Source organism: Malaclemys terrapin, chromosome 18 (genome assembly GCF_027887155.1).
Source record: "Malaclemys terrapin pileata isolate rMalTer1 chromosome 18, rMalTer1.hap1, whole genome shotgun sequence".
Lineage (NCBI taxonomy): Eukaryota > Metazoa > Chordata > Testudines > Emydidae > Malaclemys > Malaclemys terrapin.
Window position 1 is genome coordinate 17045257 of NC_071522.1, and position 21222 is coordinate 17066478.

Genomic DNA, 21222 nt, shown 5'->3' on the forward strand with positions numbered 1-21222 from the left:
GAAGAATCAGTCCAAGTGTCTATCATTAGTTTGTGATCTCAGCTGGTCTTGTATGTCTCAGAGAGAAGTTTCAAGTTTCTTTTCTCGCCCCCCTTTTTTTGGTGTTTATTGCACAAAGCAGAGAAGGATTTTAATGGAGAAATCAAATCTGGGCTCCATTTTACCCAAGTCCTCCAGGGCTAAATACATGCTTAGTTGGAAATTATAATTCTGCTATCAATGTCGTATCCGCCAAAGCAGTGATGCGCCCATGCACAGAGCAGGTGTTATCACCTGTGCCAGAGGAAGGGAGATTAACAACCCACTGGGTGTTCCATCAGTAGGAGCTGCCTTAGAGAGCCATAGATTGAGAGGAGTTTCCAGCCATCTTGGCCATACCTATGAACTGAGCTACTCCCCCGCCCCCAGTATAGATGGGGTAGCTTTGTACCAGTCTGCTCTCTTGGAAGAGATCCCATCACATGGGATCATACTGGTAGAACCCATCATAACCCTCAAATTAATCTGGCTCACATGGGACACTTCTCCCACTGCTGGATACAGCCCTTCTTTACATGACAGCTCGGGGCAGACTGAACAGTTATCCAGTTGGAACTACACAAAATATTTTCACAATGTAGAGTTTCAAATGCCACTCAGTTTTGTTTCATGTGCCTGTGAAAGCTGAAGTGCTCCTCAGAGGAACAGCCAGTTTGTCTTCTTGAAAGCAAGACTTATCTTGACTTCCAGTGGGTCTTTTGTAAACCCTTTCTTCTATCCCAGATGAGATTCTGATGACAAAAATAAACTTCCCTGTGATAAATAAGATTTTGGTGTCCCTGATAATTTAATCTATCATAGCCCTCTCGAATGAAATGGAGACAGAAGTGTAGTGTTCAGAACACAAAAGGCTCTAACTATTTTAGCATTCTGGTAGCACTCTATGTGGCTTTAAGGGTATGTCTACTCTGCAATTAGACACCCATGGCTGGCCCGTGCCAGCTGACTCGGGTTCATGGGGCTGTTTAATTGTGGTGTAGATGTTCAGGCTCAGGCTCGGGCCTGGGCTCTAGGACTCTGCGAGGTGGGAGGGTCCCAGGGCTTGGGCTGCAGCCCAAGCCCACCTACACTGCAATTAAACAGCCCCTTAGCCTAGCCCAAATCTGCTGGCACGGGCTAGCCATGGGTGTCTAGTTGCAGAGCAGAAATACCCTTAAGAAACGGTGCCCTTTCTTGGCTCTCCCTGGCTCTAGGGCAGGGAGATCTGCACTTATATATAGCAGGCTGTGATGCCAAACAAGGAATCTGATCTTTTAAACTGCAGCACACTGGCTCTTACCATTTCTCCCAGATGATTAGGAGGAAATTAGTTACTAATTCTACACTAAAAAGGTAAAGCAATAACTGACAGCCAACTCTATTAGGCAGAGTTCAAGTGTGCAATAGGCTTACCACTCTTCAGTACTCTAGGCAACCATCACAGTTAAACAGTTTTTCTTAGAAATAACATGGATAGAGCATCAATGGTCAAAAGATTTATTTTATACACATTTGCCAGGTACAGGCAAGTTTGAAGCTCTAAGGTTACATTAGTGTTTCTGAAGGGCCCTGCAATTGTGTTTAGAGATCCCTTTTTATCCCAAAGGAGCTATGAGCTGTAGGCTAGTACTGAAACATAGCCACTTGTAAGATAGAAAAGGCGCAACTAAGACAGAAGGAGTGGAAGAGGCCTTTTCATCTTTTAGTGATGAAACCCATTTCTGGAGATAATTTTTTTGTTTTAAGACTGTCATGGAATCTTTTAGTGTTTGAAAACCCCAGGTACTTGTCTGGATACCTCAAGCACCAAATTCAGAATCTTCTGGCCTGCTTCCTTGAGGTTTCTTGTATTTCACAGCCACCAGGACATGACCAGGTTTCTACTGATTTGCTTTACTTCATTCTAAACCCCCTACCGGGATGAAGAGTATGGCAAATCACTCAGTCCTTGAAATATCCTGAAAGGTTAGGGATAGCTTGGTTTGGGATGTCCATGACAGATTATAAGTCCGATGAGTCACACTTGCATGGAGTCTGGCAATCGGCACATAGAGAAGAGGGGACGGGGAGATGTTTTGCTGCTTGTGTTGTGAAAGGCAGTAGCTAGCGAGGGTGGGAGCACAGTATTGAGCACACTCCGCTATCCCTAAGTGCAGAAAGCCAAGGAGGATCGTCTTCTTCCACCCTGAAGGAGGAAGGGTTCTGAGAACGTCAAAGCCAATGAAATGTCAGATCGGAATTACAGCATCAGATGCTCTGTCCTGCTGCCTTGCTGGGACACAAAAGTAACAAATCCTTCCCGTCCTCCCGACACCACACATGGTTTTCTGAAGGAACCTATTTTATCTGCATTGCAAGATCTGTAACAGAGAATTTCTCTCCAGAAGAGCTCTGCCTGCAGATAAATTATTGATTGGTGGAAATTACCTTATTTTGATATAAAAGGTTATGGTACTGTGCCAGATTAATCAAGCCTGATTCACACTGGAGTCACAGTAACTTTGCCACGCTGGCAGTTGATTCTAATACCAGAATAGTAGGAAAGGAATAGGGATGTCCACACTTTTATAAAGATCTGGACAAACTGAAGAATCCAGAGGAGGGCGACAAAAATTATAAAAGGTTTCGAAAACCTGACCTATGAAGGAAGGTTAAAAAAACTGGGCATATCTAGTCCTGAGAAAAGAAGACTGAGGAGGGAACCTGATAACAGTCTTCAAATATGTTAAGGGAAGAGGACAATGATCAGTTGTTCTCCATATGCACTGAAGGTAGGACTAAACTCCTTTAAACTCTGAATCTGAACCTCATGCTTGAATCCTTCTCCAGGCAGCAATTTTTCATTACTTAGATGTTTAAACTACTTCTCCCCTCCAACCCACGTATTCTAATACTGATATAAATCGGATGCAACTGGAAAGCCCTTTAAGAGAATAAGTTTAACTGGGATGCTCCCCAAGCAGCCAAATTAAGGGCTTGTCTACACACGGAAATTGCACAGATTTAACTAATTCCGTGTAGCAAAATCAGTGAAAGTCCTTGTGGGAACACCTGAATTGATATATTTGTGTGTAAGCCTGGCTCTAAGACTTCTACTTCTTGCAAGGGCTGCTGCTTGTCTGGGACACCCGTCTGGGATTCAGTGGCATCCAGGTAGGGATGTGCTGCAGATCAAGGGCTGATACTTCTTTGTAAGGAGGGAGCCAATTCTGCGAAGCCAAACCAATTTAGTACAATCTTCTAAGTGCTGTTTAAAGAAGTTAGTATGTTGCCCTGGATTTTCCTCCACTACAAGTCAGCTTCATCTGGGAGAAATCAGAGCCTTTCACCAGTGGCCGATTTTAACCCTTTAGTGAACCGGCACGTTGTACACGAGCCAAGTCAAGGCATTTGAGAAGCATTTCAGGAGCAAGCCAGCATCTTCTCCTAATTAGGTGATCCACTCACTTGGGATGAGGAGCAGCCCCTTAGGGCACCCCAGTCATTAGATTCTTTCGCAAGAAGTGTACAGTAAGAGTAATTTAGTCAAGAGATTACACTGCTAATCGTAATATGCACAGTTAATCTCTTTCCTTAGACGATTTAAAGCAATGTACAGATGAATTATGCCCCATCATAAGGAGGGCATGCCGGCATTAGTTCCTGGCTACATTATATACTACCTGTGTGACCTTGGACAAGTCAGTTATCTGACTTAGTTTGTCATCTGTAAAATGGAGCAATACTTATGCCTTCTCAATAAGCGTTCACAGCCACATCCCACCCTTTGTCTTTAGGAAGAGAAAGCACATGACAGCCATTAGCATTTCGAAACATGGAGTGTTCATATATGCATTTCCTATATCCCGTCTGATCTTTTCAGAGTGAAGTGTGCCTCACCTGTTGGGAGATTTGCATGGTTCCTGAAGGCATGGAGGTACAAGGTCATGGACTACCTGAGCCCTGTCAAGGAACAGTGGTACCCATAATCCCAGGGCTCCAGTCACAAAGGCCATCGCTGTCACACCCAATGAGGACCAGATGAAACTTCGGCTGTCACACCAAAAGAAATAAGTATTAGTGCTAGTATGATCAATAGTTTGAAAGAATGGGGCATGGAAAGGAAGAGGAAGTCCAGCCTGGGTATCTAGTGTTCTAAGAAATCAATATGAATGGATTGCTTCAGAGAGCTGTTAACGACATGAGTAACTTCCCTGTTGATTACGAAGATCTGATTATTGAAGAGATCAAATCTATATACACTCAAACCAGCAAGGGTTAGGCATTAATTAGTTACGTGAACTATTGCTTTCACAGTGTTAAAGTCCATCTTTAGTCTCTTGAAGATTCACACCACCATTTACTGCAGGTAGGCTCTGAAAGAAAAATGAGTGTTGGAAGGTGGGTGAAAATGTCATGACTTGCCAACAGTTTGAAAATACAGTGCACAGAGAGAGCCCTGAGTGCCTCAGGATGATTTGAAATCTGTTTCGTTGCCAATATACACAAGCACAACAGTTTGGATGGCCCAATAGTTAAGGAAGGAGTTGAGAAGTTAAGTGTTACTGTATCTCAAAGTGTCATGAAAGTATACATTATTTCTTAATCAGCCTACATAGTTTTCAAGCAGAAGGGTAAGCAATGTAACAAGGTGTCTCTACTGGAAGCAATTAGAACTGTTAAACTGTTTCACAGACCCCCTAGGACTAACAAAGTCTACTTTAGACTAAGGGGTCAAGGTAAGGATGACATCTTAGTGTAAGACAGTGGTTCTCAACCTTTCCAGACTACTGTATCCCTTTCAGGAGTCTGATTTGACTTGCATACCCCAATTTTCACCTCACTTAAAAACTACTTGCTTACAAAATCAGACATAAAAATAAAAGTGTCACAGCACAATACTACTGAAAAATTGCGTACTTTCTCATTTTGTCTGTATGAAATTTTAGTTTGTACTGACTTCGCTAGTGCTTTTTATGTACTAGGAAAATATCTAGTTGAGTTGATGTATCCCCTGGAAGACCTCTGTGAACCCCCGGCAGTATGCGTACCTCTGGTTGAGAACCACTGATGTGCTATAGATGACATGTCATAACCTCCCAGTGAGCCAGGATTAGCAGCTTAGTACCTCAGCTCCTCAAGACACATGGCTCTAGCACTTGAGTTAAAGAGTTAAATTTGCGGTAGTAGGTCCCTTATTCTTTGTGGATCAGTCACTAGAGGCAAATAAGTCGCATACATACACAGCCAGTACGTGACACTAGACGGCCACAGATCTGTTACATCACTAATGTTTGGAGACTGACCTTCTGATGAGTAAAGCTTTGCATTGCATGCATTGGAACAACCAAGGACAAAACCCTTTTGGCTCACCTAAGACAGCAGTTGCCTACAGACCACAAAAAATCCTGATTTGGGTCTCAAGTCTGATTATTGCGCAGGGTGCACATAAAGAAGTGCCAGTCGCCAAATGGAGGAATGTGCTCTAGTCTAGTGTCCAGCCACTACTAATGAACCACAATTCCATCCTCCCAGATGTAGTCACTCTATGGTGGCCAGATATGATCAAGCCTGGTTCGTAGGAAAGCAGAAGAGGGAGTTTGTCCTTAAAATAAAGGGAGCAGATAGGAATGCATTTGAAGGCAGATTACAATGTTAGTCTGGCCTGGGAGAAATAAACTTCATGCAGGTAAACAGTGCCACCCAGCGGATAAAGAAGATCAGCATTTCCAGCCTTTTTCCAAAACTGATGTGGTTAGCTGGTCATACATCAGATGATGCACAGTTACTTCACAAATCTAAGTCCTGATCTTGCAGGATCTAGCCCCCTGATATCATAAGGCACTGCAGCAGACTATTCAAGACTGCCTGAGAAGTGCTGATACAACATTCCTTAGGAGACACCCACAAATTCAGCACCATGAAAAGGAAATGATCACACAATGGTATTAACACTAACACCTAGGTACGAAGTTCAACAGCACATTGGTCACAAGTAATGGCACCACTGAGAGAGATGGAATTTCCTGTTCTTATTTTTCCCCTGCTGCCAGCCATGTCATCCTCTAGGCACTTTTCAGAGCTGAGGACCTGATACTCCATGGCAACAGATCCTGAGCCCAGCATTCCCCTAAAGGAGCAAGGTTGGGAGAGGCAAACATGTACTACCAAGTGTAGCCCTGCTAAAGTCACAAATGGTAACAAACATATGCCCAACAGTAAGCACTTGCTGGGACAGGCCCCTGATCTGGAAGCTCTTAGGGAAGGGAGGGCAGAAGGCATTATAGATTCACAGGGCTGAATAATTATTAGCAATAGTGCGCTGCTCCTGCTGCTGCAGAACACTAGGAATGAGACAGATTCCGTTAGAAAGCCTCACGGGGCATTCAGCCATCTGAATTGCTGCTTGCCTTCATTTGCTATTTGTATTATTGTAGCGCCTAGGAACACCAGTCATGGACTAGGACCCCTCTGGGCTAGGCAATATGCCGAAAGAACAAAAGACAGCCCCTGCTCCAGAGAGCTTATAGTCAAAGTATAAAGACAAGACAAACAGTGCGACAGTAGTAGTGTAGAATTATATGGTCTATTCTTAATTTGCAGGTGTTTAATTGGCTCTCAGACCTGTTATAAAGACACCTCGTTTTCCTGTATCTCCTGTCATCTGAGACCTCCAAGCACGCTCTAGACCATAATATCTAGGTCCCGCAAGGCTACTTTGAACTGGGATCAACAGATTGTAGCACAGCTCTTTCTGCCCTCTAATGTGCTCCATTTGCTTGGATCTGAAGGAGCATCTGGGTTGTTCATCCTCACACCATGACTCAGGAAGTTGCAACCTAATTGTCAAAATACCCAACATTTGGGACCGCCCCTTGTTTGTTGGGGTGAACTCTCAGCCCCATCAGCTGTACACCTAGGAATAGGATTCTGTTTGGTCTACCACAAGCAGGTGAGGAGTTCCTCTACACTGGATTTATATTTCCATTTGATTCCAACTAATCACAGCAACAGATAGCCTCAGGGGAGACCACAAACATTTGTACATGTTAGGGATGGGCCAGAGTTGTGAAGTTATACCCCTGAACTGAATCCCAACATAGAGGCCCAGGGCTGTTAAGTTTAGAGGCAGGTTTGGATCAGGTTTCCAACTGCATGACAGTAGCAGCTAGACTGAACCAGTGCTAGAGTTCAGGCCCATTTCTAAATTAGATAGGCAATTCTAACAGGGTCTCTCCAGTAATGAGTGAGCCAGACACCCCTGTTCCCTCTGTCCCAAAGACTAGCTGCTTTGCATCTTTCTTTCCCCTCATAGGGGGAAGTGGCCAACGCAGATCAGTTCTTAGTCTCACAGGCAGTATCCCAGTAATTAAGGAAGGGGGAATTCATTACCAACATCTCTGTGATCTTACATGCCCTACAGCACATAGATGCAGAGGACCTGCATGTAGAATATGGGAGCTTTCTGAATTTGGAATCGCTCTATTGGTTTAGTCTTTGCAGCCATAGCCATCTACGGGGTGTAGCCTTTGCACCCATAGCCACCTACGGGGTGTAGCCTTTGCAGCCATAGCCACCTACTTCTTGCTGAGGGATTTGACATCTTCACACCAGGTCGAGCTGTCAGTACTCTGGGCACCAGGCTTATCTGCTCCCTGAGTTGTGCTAGTGATGCTCTCGCCTCCATGTCCTTCAGCTGCATCCTGGGTTGGATCAGGGACCAGTAGAATCAGAAGAGCCACTGCTATAACACCTATGCAAGGAGTTATCTGTAGAGATAAAACTGGAGTAAGGTCACGGTCACCTTTCCTCTGATACTGAAGGCCAGTTAATAGCAAAAGAAAGTCACAACATTGCTCCTAAAGATTTACATTTAGGGAAGCTGCAGACAAGCCTAGACCCAGTTGCATGCGTCACCTAGACATGATTAGCTTTTCTCTCAGGGGAGAAATCCTTTTGGTGATGTTGGTGAAAAGATGCAGTATGTTCCCCAACCCTTATGCAGTCTCCTATGCAAAGGCTCCGTCCCCCCTTCCCCACGATCCTGGAGAAAAATGTAAGGGGAGTGCTCCCCACGATGTAATGTTGGGATCTCGAGCAGGCGGGTCACCAGATAGGGGAGCCGTAGCATCCCTGCTGCATCTAGAAAAGCATTCGCACCCACATGCACACTTCTAATCCAGCAAGTACCTCAATAAGGGGGTTATTCAGGACACTTTGAGCAGCATAATGTAGAAGAATTGAGCTTGAGACTACAAATCAAGTATTTCAGAGTTCTTTAATCCCAGCTGTCACTCATTTTCCGTGCAGCTCTAAGTCAAACCCCATGTCCTCTTTGCCCCACTGATACTAGCTGACATACTTTGCAGGTGAGTTAGGAAGATTTATCAAGTGCTTTGAAGATGTGAAATGTCCTATAAGGGCAGAGCATTCATCACGGCAATCTGACTAATACAAGACTGGCATAGGGGTTATTTGCAGCAGTATTTTCACAAAACTGGTTCCTCTTGTAACAAGTTTCTCTGCAGAATGACATGATTCTATGCCAAAGTGATGACCATTTTAGTTTTTAGGTGCCTCTGTCTGAAAAGGCCTCTAGGCCCAGCACCAGCTACCCTTCAGTCCACTGTAGCTCTTCCAAATGGGTCTTGAATTAAGGGGTACCTATGAAGCTAAGGAGGATCCAATATCCCACCTAAAAATTGACTGGATGGCAGCTCTGCAGTTCACCCGTCCTTGCTTTGAGCATAGTTACAGTCATGGAACCTTAAAACGCCACTCACCCTCAGGGCCGGCGCAACCCATTAGGCGACCTAGGCAGTCACCTAGGGTGCTACCATTTGGGGGGCAGCATTTTGGGGCGGGACCTTCTGCCACCTAGGATGGCAGAAAAGCTGGCGGCGCTCCTGCTCACCCTCCAGAAAGAGTTCCATTAAATAGTGAATTCATGTAAGAAAGGGGGGCTTTAATGGAAGGTTCTAGGACTGCAACTCTCTTCTCTGTTAGTAACTATGTTCCCCTCCATTTATTCTTATATTTTGTTTCTTTAAAACCCTTTTAACATTCTTGTTGAGACACCGTGATCAGAGAAGTCCCTGCATACAGGATTGAAATCCTAATGATACAGACCCCAATAGGCTATGTGGATCCCAGTCAGAACCAGGATTTTACAAAGAGTGGATCAGTACTGAGCAGTGAGAGAAAGAGAAAGACTCACCCTGAATGCCCAATGCCAGTGGCCAGCAGCCTGTGTTACACTAGATGCCAGAACATAACCAAGACCACTGTAAAAGACAAAATGTGATGCCAAGACTACATTAGTTTCCATTGGTGCCGTGAGACCCCCAAGGCCGTGCAGAGGTAGGATTTGTACTGAGAGGAGCATAGAGGAACATTTTTTGCAGTCATTTCCTAGCAGTGAGGCCTATTCAATTGTAGCTCCCAGGGAAATTGGTTGGGTTTAGGCATTGTAACCTGCTCAGAGCAGGTTTGAGATAGTGGTAATATCCAAGCCACGTTTACATTAATATTTATGCAAGTATGCTGATGCTGAAAAACAGGTACTGATTTTTCATAGTACAGACACACTCTGCGTGTCCCTACTGTTGAATCACAGGAGGTCAGGCTAACTTTCCCTCACAGGACAGGGAGATTGGCCCTTATCCAGCAGCCCCACACTCCCACCCTCCCTCCATGAAGGTAATGGTAAACGGGGAGGGGGGGAGGTAGGGGCAAGGTTAAGAAGCAGGGTAGGGGAGAGTATTTTTCAGCATATCAGATAGAACAGGGATGGGCAAACTACAGATCACGAGCAGTTTAAAGCCAGCCCGCAAGCTCCTGCTGGGGAGCAGGGTCTGGGGGTTGCCTCTCTCCAGCGCTCCAGCCGGGGTGCAGGGTTTGGGGCTGCACCATGCGGCTCCTGGAAGCTGAGGCATGGCCCCGCTCTGGCTCCTACACATTTCAGTGACCCCCTCCGGTGCTCCAATAGGAGCTGCAAGGGCGGTGCCTGCAGATGGGACAGCGTGCAGAGCCACCTGGCCGCACCTCCGCGTAGGAGCCAGAGAAGGGACATGCTGCTGCTTCCGGGAGCCACTTGAGGTAAGTGCCGCTCGGAGCCTGCATCCCTGAGCCTCTCCCTATGCCACAACCCCCTGCCCCAGCCCTGATCCCCCTCCCGTCCTCTGAACCCCTCGATCCCAGCCCGGAGCACCCTCCTGCACCCCAAAACTCTCATCCCCAGCCCCACCCCAGAGCCCGCACCCCCAGCTGCAGCCTGCACCCCTTCCCACACCTCAACCCCCTGCCCCAGCCCAGAGCCCCCTCGTACACCCTGAACTCCTCATTTCTGGCCCCACCCCGGAGCCCACATCCTCAACCAGAGCCCTCACCCCAACTCCAATTTTGTGAGCATTCATGGCCCACCATACAATTTCTATTCCCACATGTGGCTCTTGGGCCAAAAAGTTTGCCCACGCCTGAGATAAAAGGTGTGTTTTCCCTGGGAGTAAACATTTACTCTGTGTAATTAGACCCAAGCATCCAAATCCAGGCAGCCCACACACAGGTTCACTGCGAGACCCTGTTTGGGTAAACCATGTTAATTAAGCTCTTCCTTTAGCTTTAACTGGGAGACTGAGCTCTGTCCTGACTGTCACTAACACATGGTAGGACTCTGGACAGCTTATCTATAAGACCATTATTTTCCCACTCTCAGAGGAGGTTTTTTATTAAGAAAGCAAACCACATTTTCAGTACCTTATTCTTTTTATGTGTAGAGATGTTTCAAAAGTGCAAGTTTTTCATGGGAAATTTAAAAAACAAAACAACAACAACAAAAAACCTCCCTGACAATATTTTTAAGGAAAAACCAAAAAGCGTAAGAGCTTTGGGTATTCCAGAAAAATTCTGCTTTTCAGTTTGCTTTCGTTTTATTAAAATATTTCAATTTTTCCACCAAAATCAAAGTTTTCCACAAGAAAAAAAAAATGGGTCAAAAAGCCATTCTTAATTGAAAAAGTAAACATGAAAAAATTCAATTCAGAAAGTGCTCCAAGAAGTGCCCGTTACTGGTGAGCAGACAAACCTTCCAACTGGGATGAAGATATAGAAGACAGACAACATACAGGTCCTTTGGTCCTTCTCAAACAGGTCCGCAATGATGGTAGGTGCTATGGTGGAGTAACTGGCTGTGCCGATGCCAACAAATCCTCGTGAAACGAAGAAAATCCAGGAGTACTGGGGACAGAAGAGGCATTAAGATCCAACGAGCACACATGAAATGGAAGCTATCTTTTAAGGAAGCATGTTTCTCATGGGATGGGAGTTTAAGACCTGGTCTACACTAAGGGGGTAATGTAAGTTGCTTTAAGTTACGCTAGTTAAATTATGTAACTTAAGTCGACGTAGCTTAGATTGACTTACAGCTATGTCTAAACTGTGCTATGTTGACAGGAGATGTTCTCCTGCCAACACAGCTTCCATCTCTCAGGGAAGTGGAGTATTGAAGTCGACAGAAGAGCGCTCTCACATTAACTTATTGTGTCTTCACCAGACCCACTAAATGGATGGCCGCTACATCGATCTAGCCAGTAGTGAAGACAAGCCCTTAGTGTAGACAAGGTCTTAGCTGCCTCTGCCAGGGTCATTACAGTTACCAATGTTTACAACAGGGAGAACACTTTGAGTCCCCTATAGTTACTAAGGTAGCCTCACTAAATTGGAGGATCTAAGAAGGGCAGCTGAAGTAACTGGGCCAAATCCTGCAGTGCTTGGCATTTATTCATTCATGACTCCCATTAACTTCAGAGTGCTGTCTCCTCCCACACCTGCACCCCCTCCAAGCACAACACTGTGCTTTTCAAGCTTCCTTCTGCAGCAGCATGTGGTGAATTCTTGGGGTGTCACCGGGGGGCACTGCAAGGCATGGTCAGTAGTTCCACAGATTCACCAGCCAAGCCCCTACACCCTAATGCACACGCTCACAAAGAGGGCAAGGACAAAGCTAAGGATACTGCAGCAGCAGCTGTAGAATAGCTGCACTGGTGCGCTATGGCCTGGAAGGGTCAAGATATCATTCCCTATAGAGCTTTCCTGCACAAAGCCCATTTACTCATGTTTCAAGGAGTAAGCTCCCGGGTGCTGCCTGAAAGTGTTTACAAACTATAACGTGATCAGAACAAAAGTTCCATGAGTCACTGCAAGACTCAGGCAGCTGATTTCTAAAAGTACCATTCCAAATAAGCAAGTGACGTACCGATTCAGTGATGAATGAGCTGCCTAACGTCGCACCTGACCAGAGGAAGATACCAGCACTGAGGATGACTTTCCTGTTGTACCGGTCACCAAGGTATCCGAAGAAGGGTGCAGACAGCAAAAAACATAAGATGAAGACTGCAATCCAAAGCAAGAGCAGTGACAATGCTGGCCAGATTATTCTTATGGCTCCCCTCGCTCCCCAGAGAGGGACGCCATGTGCTACTGTTAGTCTTTAAGGTGCCACCGGACTCCTAGTTGTTTTTGTGGATACAGACTAACACAGCTACCCCCCCTCTGATACTTGACATGAGCTACTTACTAGGCAGAATGCCCAATTTTGAAGTTGCAGAAGTGCAATTCATGAATAGAGAGCTCTGAGCCAACTCTCCAGATCCAAACAATTCACATTTTTTATATCCCTGGCTCTTCTCTAGTTACAAGATGTTTGGATTTATTAATTCTGTTTTAGGCAGTGGCTTTTCTAGCTATTGAAGTTTACAGATGGAGATGACAGAGCCAATGGACAGTAAAATACATGTATAACGCAATAAACTGGATGAAATGTGTTTCTAAGTTACTATTTTATATACATAGCTGAAAGACACTTCTCTCAGGTACCTCAATAGACCATAGGGAGACACTGAAAATTCAGCCTAAGGTTGCGCCTCCAGACTCTGCAGCTACAGTTCAGACACTGTCAGCCCAGCTTACTAGTTCATGTCACCATCCAGAATGGATTGGTTATTCCCAAAGCATGCTCCAAAAGGGAGTACACCCTTAAATACTATCGAATTCAGTTAAAGAGTTCTAATTCTGGAACTGATCATTTTACAGAGTCTGAAAGATACCCAACAGTTAAAAGTAAAACAAAGGGATTACATACAATGACCACTTTATGTAGAACTTTAATTCATGCCAATTGCTTGAATTAAAAAAAGAGCAATTTAATTGGTTAGCCTGTTCTATTTATACCCTGGAGTCAATGGATTTGATTAGGTTAGAATTTTACCTGTTGTGTTCAGGGCAGAAAGCAAGTATCTTTCCCAATGGTAACCTCAAGGAGAATTTTTATGCGCAGAATTTTATTGCCCAAGTTGGAAGTTAGGTGAGAAACCAAGTTTAACCCTCCTCAATTCTTATGATTTAAGTGCCGTAAGAACTTTAGTGGTGACCACAAACAGTCACGCACTTTCTTTCCTCCTGGAAGGCTGCAGGCTTGGTCAGACTTTAGCCAGTGACTTTCAGTCCTGTATTTGTGATCAAACTGACTAAACATTTTAAAGATCAAAGCTGAAATCAACAGGACAGTGGGGAACTGGAAAAAATAAGGAGCAGGGACAAACTAGACTGCATTTTAGAGACAGGCAACATGGATGTGGAGTAGGCTAAGCTGCTCCCAGTAGTGTGACATCTCTTTACCTGTCTGCAGTAAGCCTGCACTGCTATCACTGATGTTGAAGTACTTCGTTATATCTACCAGCACCCCTGCAACAAAGAGAAAAATCATAATTATGCAGCAATAGCAGAGTGTATCATTCCTCAGTAGTTGCCATTTTACTCATTTGCTAACCTGAAGACTCACTTCAAGTCAAGGGGTAGCACAGAGGTGGTGAGTTGGCCCATTAATTTTCCTGGGGGCTGTAATCTTTAAACCTTCTATAGCATCTTGTATACATTAATAAACTAGTTATTGTGAAGTTTCCATCACTTTCTTCAGGCAATTCATAGTCATCCTACTATTGGAGATCTTGCAAGACTCAACTCAGCCAGGATTTCCATAGAATTTCTACAGTGTGTACATAGCGATGTATAAACGGTTTACAATTCAAGGTTTAGACCAGTGGTTCCCAAACTTGGTTCATGGCTTGTTCAGGGTAAGCCCCTGGTGGTCTGTGAAATGCTTTGTTTACCTGAGTGTCCGTAAGTACGGCCGCTCGCAGCTCCCAGTGTCTGCAGTTCGCCGTTCCCAGCCAATGGGGGCTGTGGGAAGCGGTGGCCCGTCCCGCGCTGCTTCCCGCAGCTCCCATTGGCCGGGAACGGCAAACCGTGGCCACTGGGAGCTGCGAGCGGCCGTACTTATGGACGCTCAGGTTAACAAAGCGTCTCACAGCCCGCCAGGGGCCTAACCTGAACAAGCCATGAACCAAGTTTCGGAACCACTGGTTTAGACGGACCCAATGGGAAACAAAATAGAATAGATGGTAGTTTAATTTTGTGGGCTTTTAGCTGCATGCAGCTAGAGATCCTGAAATGTTTAGGATAAGCAAAAGTTATTTCTAAAATTCTGTTAAGGATGACATTTTAACATTTCCAGTGTACAGAGGTGCTCTGATTTCTGTCTCTCTCCAAAGAGAGTATTAATGATTACAACAGTCCTTATTATGAGTAGAAGGCTAAAAAAAATAAACTTTAGTGATTGGTGTAGTAGTTCTCTAAAAATAGTTTTCACCATTTGGAAAGATTGTTATCCTGACAAGAGCTTGATGTTTTGTACCCACTTTGTTGGGGTAAACTGAGGCACATGTAGGAGAGCAATTTTGAGACAAAGGATTTTTGTAATCCCTATGACACTGACAAACACCACAAGCTTGCAGTGATAAAGAATTATTTGATGTTTCTGTATCTGGTTTATATAAAGGTATGAAGAGCTGGTTGCTGATCTTCCTCACTTCCTCTTAACTAATTAAGACTAGTGGCAAAATTTGAACATTTCCAGCTTATTAAAAGATATTGAAAGAAATGTTAGTTTCTTTCAAAACTGTTTGACTTTACATCAGCAACAAAACAGGGAAAAATATAGGATTTGACATCATATGGATGCATTAATGCAGTTGTGATAAAACATGGCATTTACACAATATCATGAGCATCATCATTTTTAGACTGCATTTGTAGCTAGGACACACTTATCTTTTAATCACACATCAGCCCTTTCCTGAGACAAAATTTAAAATAGATAGCAGAGGCCTAAACAATAAAGAAACAGGGATGTATTTGTATTCCTTTAGTCTGATGATAGTGGATATTTTAGCAATTTTTCACTTCTTGTATTACTTGGTTTAGTTTATTTTTATGTTTTTGAAAAAGGAATTTAAAAAATTTTAATGAAGAGACATGGTGCCACTCTCTAATCTCCAATAGTGTGGTAGACAAGCAACTGTTGAATGTGGCCTACTTTGATGACTGATTAAACTGACTTTGAAATGAGACTAGCAGCAACACTGAGATTCCATATTTGATTCTTAATTTCTTCCGATTATACTGTATTCTTCACGTGCAAGCAACAGATTATTTTTTGTAGTCTACTACTCTTGCAATCTCCCTCAGCGACTGGAGAGTCTATTTTCCTTCACCAGTCAGTTTCTGCAATCATCCGTACATGTCATGCCTACAATCCCTGTGCCTTCATTACAGAAAACACAGGTGTAATTGAAGGCAGAACTTTGCCTCCAGACCCTTTGCTTTTAGCGATTGTGTAGACCTTCAGACTTTGATTTTCATATCCCAGGATAAATTTGCAGGGCTTAGAATGAGAAAAAACAAAACAAAACAAACAAACATTGATGTACAACACATGGAACTCCAGTGACATTTTTAGTCACTTTTCAGAGCAGAACCCCACTTAAATCCTGAAGTTATTTCAGTGATTGAGACAGACTTTTAATGGTCAAGATTTTACCACACCTGAAATCAATCAAACTAGACCCTTTTATCCATGCCTCTAGGGTAGAACTTGGTAGCTATTTATCAATGCACAGCACCACTGATCAACAGGAAATGCAAAAAGTAAAAGTATCAAAGTAAAACTGCAACTGGAATTGCAAGTAGATTCTCCACACATGCAAATTGAGCATTCCAACCCAAGCTAAAAAAATTTCTGTTTGAATGCTACCTAAAATTATCCACCTAAATAATTCTCTAGCTTTCACATACCAAGCCACACAAGTCAATAGGAGCCAAAGATGATCAGCACCTCTGAAATTCAGGCCAGTTATTTAGGTGTATAACTTTTAGTGGGAACCAAGTTGGAAAGTATTGACCTTAACCCCCAGCAATGGGATTACAAACAAGAGGGACAAAGTTCAATTATCAACACTTGAAGAAACATTTGACAGAATCTATTCTATCCTTTCCCCTCATATAATTAGATGCACACAGACAAAAGGTCTCTCATGGCTGAGGGTCAGAGCAAAGCAGATTACATCTTGAAAAGAACTGTTAAGAACAGAAAACCACAACTTCTCCATAGCCTTCAGTACCCTTGCAAGTTGATGCACACACCTCCCCTACTTTCCTGTTCAAACTTATTAAAAGCCAGACACTTTGGGTATGTCTACACAGACTCGGGCTAGCAGGACTCACAATAGTAGTCTAAAAATAACTGTGTGGACAGCATGGGAAGTTGCTGTCTTATTCCCCCCCACCCGCCTGCCCGTCCCTAGGCTTCAGAGCCTGAGCTCCAGCCTGAGCTGCAACTTCCCATGCTGTCGACAGAGCTATTTTTAGAGCATCAGTGCAAACCCCGGTAGCCAAAGTCGGCCAAAGCACACTGTGAGGCTCGCTGCCATGGGCTGTGTAGACATACCCTTTACTTAAGGGTTCTGATAGCCAAAGAGATAGAAGAGTTAAAAAGGAAGGTGGCTGATGCAAGAATTCTGCAATACAGCTTGATTTCAAGCTGATGTACAGGATATCGGTATACGGCATAGGTAGCTATTTTAACTGGCAAACAAAAGGGGATCTAGAACTCTGAGAACTGAAACATATTTCAGTTAACTCCTAGCTTAGGGTTAGGGTACAGGACTGATCTGTTGAATGTTTGGGTTCTAGCCCCATCTCTGCTATCGAGTTCCTGTGTTATCTCGGTTGTGTTAAACTGTGCCTCAGTTTCCTTATTGGTTAAGCTGGGGTGCCATCATTGACTTCATAGGGGTGCTGTGAAACTTTCACTAATATGTGTAAAGCACTTTCATGTCATAGACTGGAAAGAGCTAAAGTAGTACAGTTCTAGTAATGTGTTGAATGACAATGACCATGGCCAGGACTTCGCATACCTAGCCTCTGTCAAATTCATTTTATTAACATCCAACATTTTCCCTGTGTGTATTCTTTCTCCTTATCGCCCCTTCCAGTTATTCTGTCCATCCCCCATTCGGCTCCTAGCTGGGGGTCAGTTATTTGATGCCTAAGCAAAAGAAAATAGTAGGAGAATCAAAAATTCCCATGAAGGACTTGTGGCAATAACTGCCTTGCTACTTCATTCAGCTCATATTCTTATTTCTTTCCTATTCCTGGCTGAAAAGGAGCCATGTTCATTTTCCCCAATTATTCAGGGGAAAACAAGTTTGAACCCACAAACAATGTACAGCCCCAGTCCCTCATCGTTGCTAAAACTGCTTCCTGTGTGAATTAAGTCTATGGCACATAAATAACTCCCTTTCCTGTTAAAGGCAGTCAGGCATTTATTTAAGTCCAGACTGATGACCAAACCCGCAAAGACCTTGACAAACAAGAGACTCAGGATTGCCAAGTTAAATTTGCTATTTTGTGAATAAAAAGTGAGTCTGCTAGACAGAGAAACTGAGGAAATTCCAGTCTTTGTGCCCAATCAGAAACTGAAAAACACTGGCAGGCAGCCTGGGAAACCCATCACAAGTTTCCATTCTTACCTCCAAGTTGAGGGCAAGCTAGAGGTTTGCAGGCGAGGGAGGGAGCGGAGTAGAAATAGGATTTTGACACCTAAACCAGAAGAAATCCCACAGATCACAATTCACCTGAAGACCCATGGCTTCCTCACGATTCTCCAGATATCCAAATTGCAACAAAGCTCCACTAGAAGCACTGCTTTTATCATGGTTCCCACTCATGCCTTGGCAAAAACCATCCTCCTAAGTCAGAATGATCTTATTCAGAGAACTATTTGTGATTTTTGAAGGGCAATGAAATGGAGAATGGGTTTCCTCTAGCCTCAACTCCTCCCGAAGTTATGTGAAACTCCTAACTGCAGAGATCACATAGTTTCCACTGGGCCAGAAGATAAAACCAGCCTTTCCCTGTCAAAATTTTGGCCAAAAGAGTAGGTTTTTTGCTCCTTTAATCCCCTCCATAAGAGAAGCGAGTCAGGGATGATCTCATCATTAGTTCTTTTTCCATACAAAGCTCACTAGTTTCAATGGGAGCACTGTCTAAAAGCAAGCAAAGAGGGCAGTAATCCCCCACTCACTTCCCCAGGCAGAGAGGAGAAAAGCCAACTGAAGGTAGATGTTGTGAGCTGCCTGTCTACAGCCCCAGAAAAGCATCTTTGTCAAAGCTCTGCAAAGTCATTACTTAGAACCAGATCAGTTGCCCTTTATACCCAGGTTCCATTTATAAATGATTTAAGGGTTAATAAATGATTAATGCATGTTATATGCATGTTATAGACATGAATAGTTGGAGGTTGCTTAAAACTTTATGGACCTTTAACAATTATTAAAATCTATAAATGGCACCTTGACAGGAAGTGTGACCAACGGACCAAAACAAACAAGTGAAAAGTGTTAAACAGTCTGTGCTTCTGAATAATTTACTTTTTTTACACAGATAAACAGCTTTAAGCCAGATGTTTCCCCGTTAACTGTGGAGTGAACAGAGTTGCTGAGAACTATAGTTTGTTCTTTCTAAGAGAGAGGAGGAAGAGTCTTACCTGGTACAATAAACCAATCCATGTAGTTGAGTAAGTTAATATAGCACAGCACACCAACTGCTAAGTAAGATCTCTTTGCTGAAATGTTTCCTGGTGTCTGTAAGAACTGAGCAGTACTTGTAGTTGGTGCAATAGCTCCATAATTCTGTGAGCCAGGGGGCTGCTGGGACTGCAGGTCTGTGAACTCATTCATTCCACTGGACCCCTCTGGCACAGAGTTCTGCATGATCCACCGTGCATAAAGGCACCACAAGTTTCAAACTCTTTTCTAAGTGCATTAAGTAAGGTCTCAATTTTGCAATCAAGTTATGAGGAACTTCACCCGGTGTAGTCATTTCCTGAAATGATGATCCTCCCACAGGTCTAGCGACTTGCACTGAAAATTAAGGTTCCCATGATAGAGCTTCTGCAGGAAAAGAAGATTCAGCCCTGTGAGTTTTGCTGAGAAATTTAAGTTGTAAAATATATTCTACCTTGCACTCAAGGTAAGATTGGAAGAGGTAAATACAAGATAATTCACTGTACACGAAGAAAAAGTACTACAGAATTTTGTGAAGGCCTCAAAGAGTGAACGGAGATCTTAATAACAACCTTTTCCAGATGCCAGGACTCAGGGAGACTCTTTAGAACCAAAGATGGCCTCTTTGGCAGAGGGGAAAAAGGAGGAGAGACAAGATGATCCACTGACTAGGGTACTAGTCTAGGACTTGGGAAACCTGGCTACAAGTCTTTGCTCTACTACGGACTTCCTGTGTGATCTTAGTCTCTGCCTCAGTTCCCATCTGTAACAAGGGGATAATAGCACTGCCTTGCTCCCAGGGGTGTTGCAAGGATAAATACATTAAAATATCTTGATGCTCTGATACTGTGGTGATGCAGGTCACATACCTCAGATATTGCTGCCAGACTCCACATAACTCACGATTAAGGGAAAGTGGATAATTATTTGATCTACCAATGGAATCTCAGCATGTTTTACTATAGGGATTTTTGCTGACAGAAACTGAATGGTTTAGCATATTTGGGGGGAGGGGAAATAAGGAAGGAACTTCCTTCTCTCCCTGCATATTGTCAAAATCATGGACAAATTTCATTTCAAGATTGAGTACTGAAAAGGTTCTGAGAGGATTAGGCAGGCATTAACATCACCATCGGTTTCCTCCTCTAATCATGCAGTGGACTGTGGTCTTTCCAATCTTATTTTTAGGCTTAGTTTTGAGCCTCACAAATACAACACTAAAGAGAGATTTGAAAATCACAGTGCAGCAGCATCTGCGATATTGTGATTTCCTGTGAAGCTTCTGGTCATAGATACTTGAGTATTGCAGGCCACAAGAGTCAGTGACCAGCTTACTAAACGAAATCCAAGTTGTGAATTGTTTGTGAGGTAGTTAAGTGAAGTTCTAGGATAAATGGGGGGTGGGTTCAAGGACACTTATTTTCCTTGTACAGGGGACACAAAGACCTTATCATACAGAGGCCAACTATACTTGATGTTACAGTGGTACTGGAATTACTGTTTGAGTATTCTAATGGAAAGTCAATTGCTAGACCATATTCATGGTGAAGTGCTTGCAACGACTCTGAAGTGCTTGTTTTAGAAGTTAGAGTTTGCCTTCTGAAGTTATTTTAGAAATCTCTAGAAACTACTGCAGAAAAAAACATTCTGTGAACACAGAGTGGTCAAATCTAAGTTGTAGAGAAAAAATGGTAACTCGTCACACATGTCTTGTGAGTCACTCTTGCATATTACCAACTTCAGTCTTTAAACTCCCTTAATGGACTGCAGCACGAGTAATGTGTGAATTAACAGTATAGCGTCTGGTCCTATGTGCAACAGCTAGGCAGACACTTAAATTGTATTCCAGGAGGAATGGCTAATGACATCATTGGTGTGTTGCGCATAGAGACAGAGCAGTAGGGTCACATTTGTAAGCGTTCAGCATCTCACACTTGGGGCCAGATTTCTTTTGACAATCAGCACCTAGCATGCTGAATTCCTTTGACAATCTGGCCACAATTGCAAGTGGAGAAAAACTGCAATATTATGGTCTTGCTTTCTTGAAGATCTGGCTCTCTGTGAACCACAGGGTTTGATTCTGCCCCTAGTGAAATTTAAGCAAGATTTTAGTTTTGCAAAAACTAAAGGACGAACATTTTAATTACATACCAAACAGCTTTTCAATAGGTATACTCTAAAAACTCTTTTGTTCATAGTTCTTACAAAATTAAATTCATGACATTTCTCCAGTACTGTCTCTCTGTACCAACTGCATATGACAAGT

The 21222-nt window shown here is 43.5% G+C and overlaps 1 protein-coding gene across 1 annotated transcript in view; it reads right to left on the bottom strand.

Moving 5' to 3' along the window:
- SPNS3 (SPNS lysolipid transporter 3, sphingosine-1-phosphate (putative)) overlaps nt 1–19163 on the bottom strand; it is a 45200-nt gene extending 26037 nt beyond the window's left edge. The window contains exons 1-7 of the mRNA XM_054008538.1: nt 18938–19163; nt 13672–13737; nt 12251–12387; nt 11081–11232; nt 9215–9281; nt 7579–7766; nt 3898–4050 (exon numbers count right to left, since the gene is read on the bottom strand). Of these exons, the coding sequence (XP_053864513.1) occupies nt 3898–4050; nt 7579–7766; nt 9215–9281; nt 11081–11232; nt 12251–12387; nt 13672–13737; nt 18938–19163 (989 nt within the window). The remainder of the gene's footprint in view (nt 1–3897; nt 4051–7578; nt 7767–9214; nt 9282–11080; nt 11233–12250; nt 12388–13671; nt 13738–18937) is intronic.
- Nucleotides 19164–21222: the final 2059 nt, after the last annotated feature.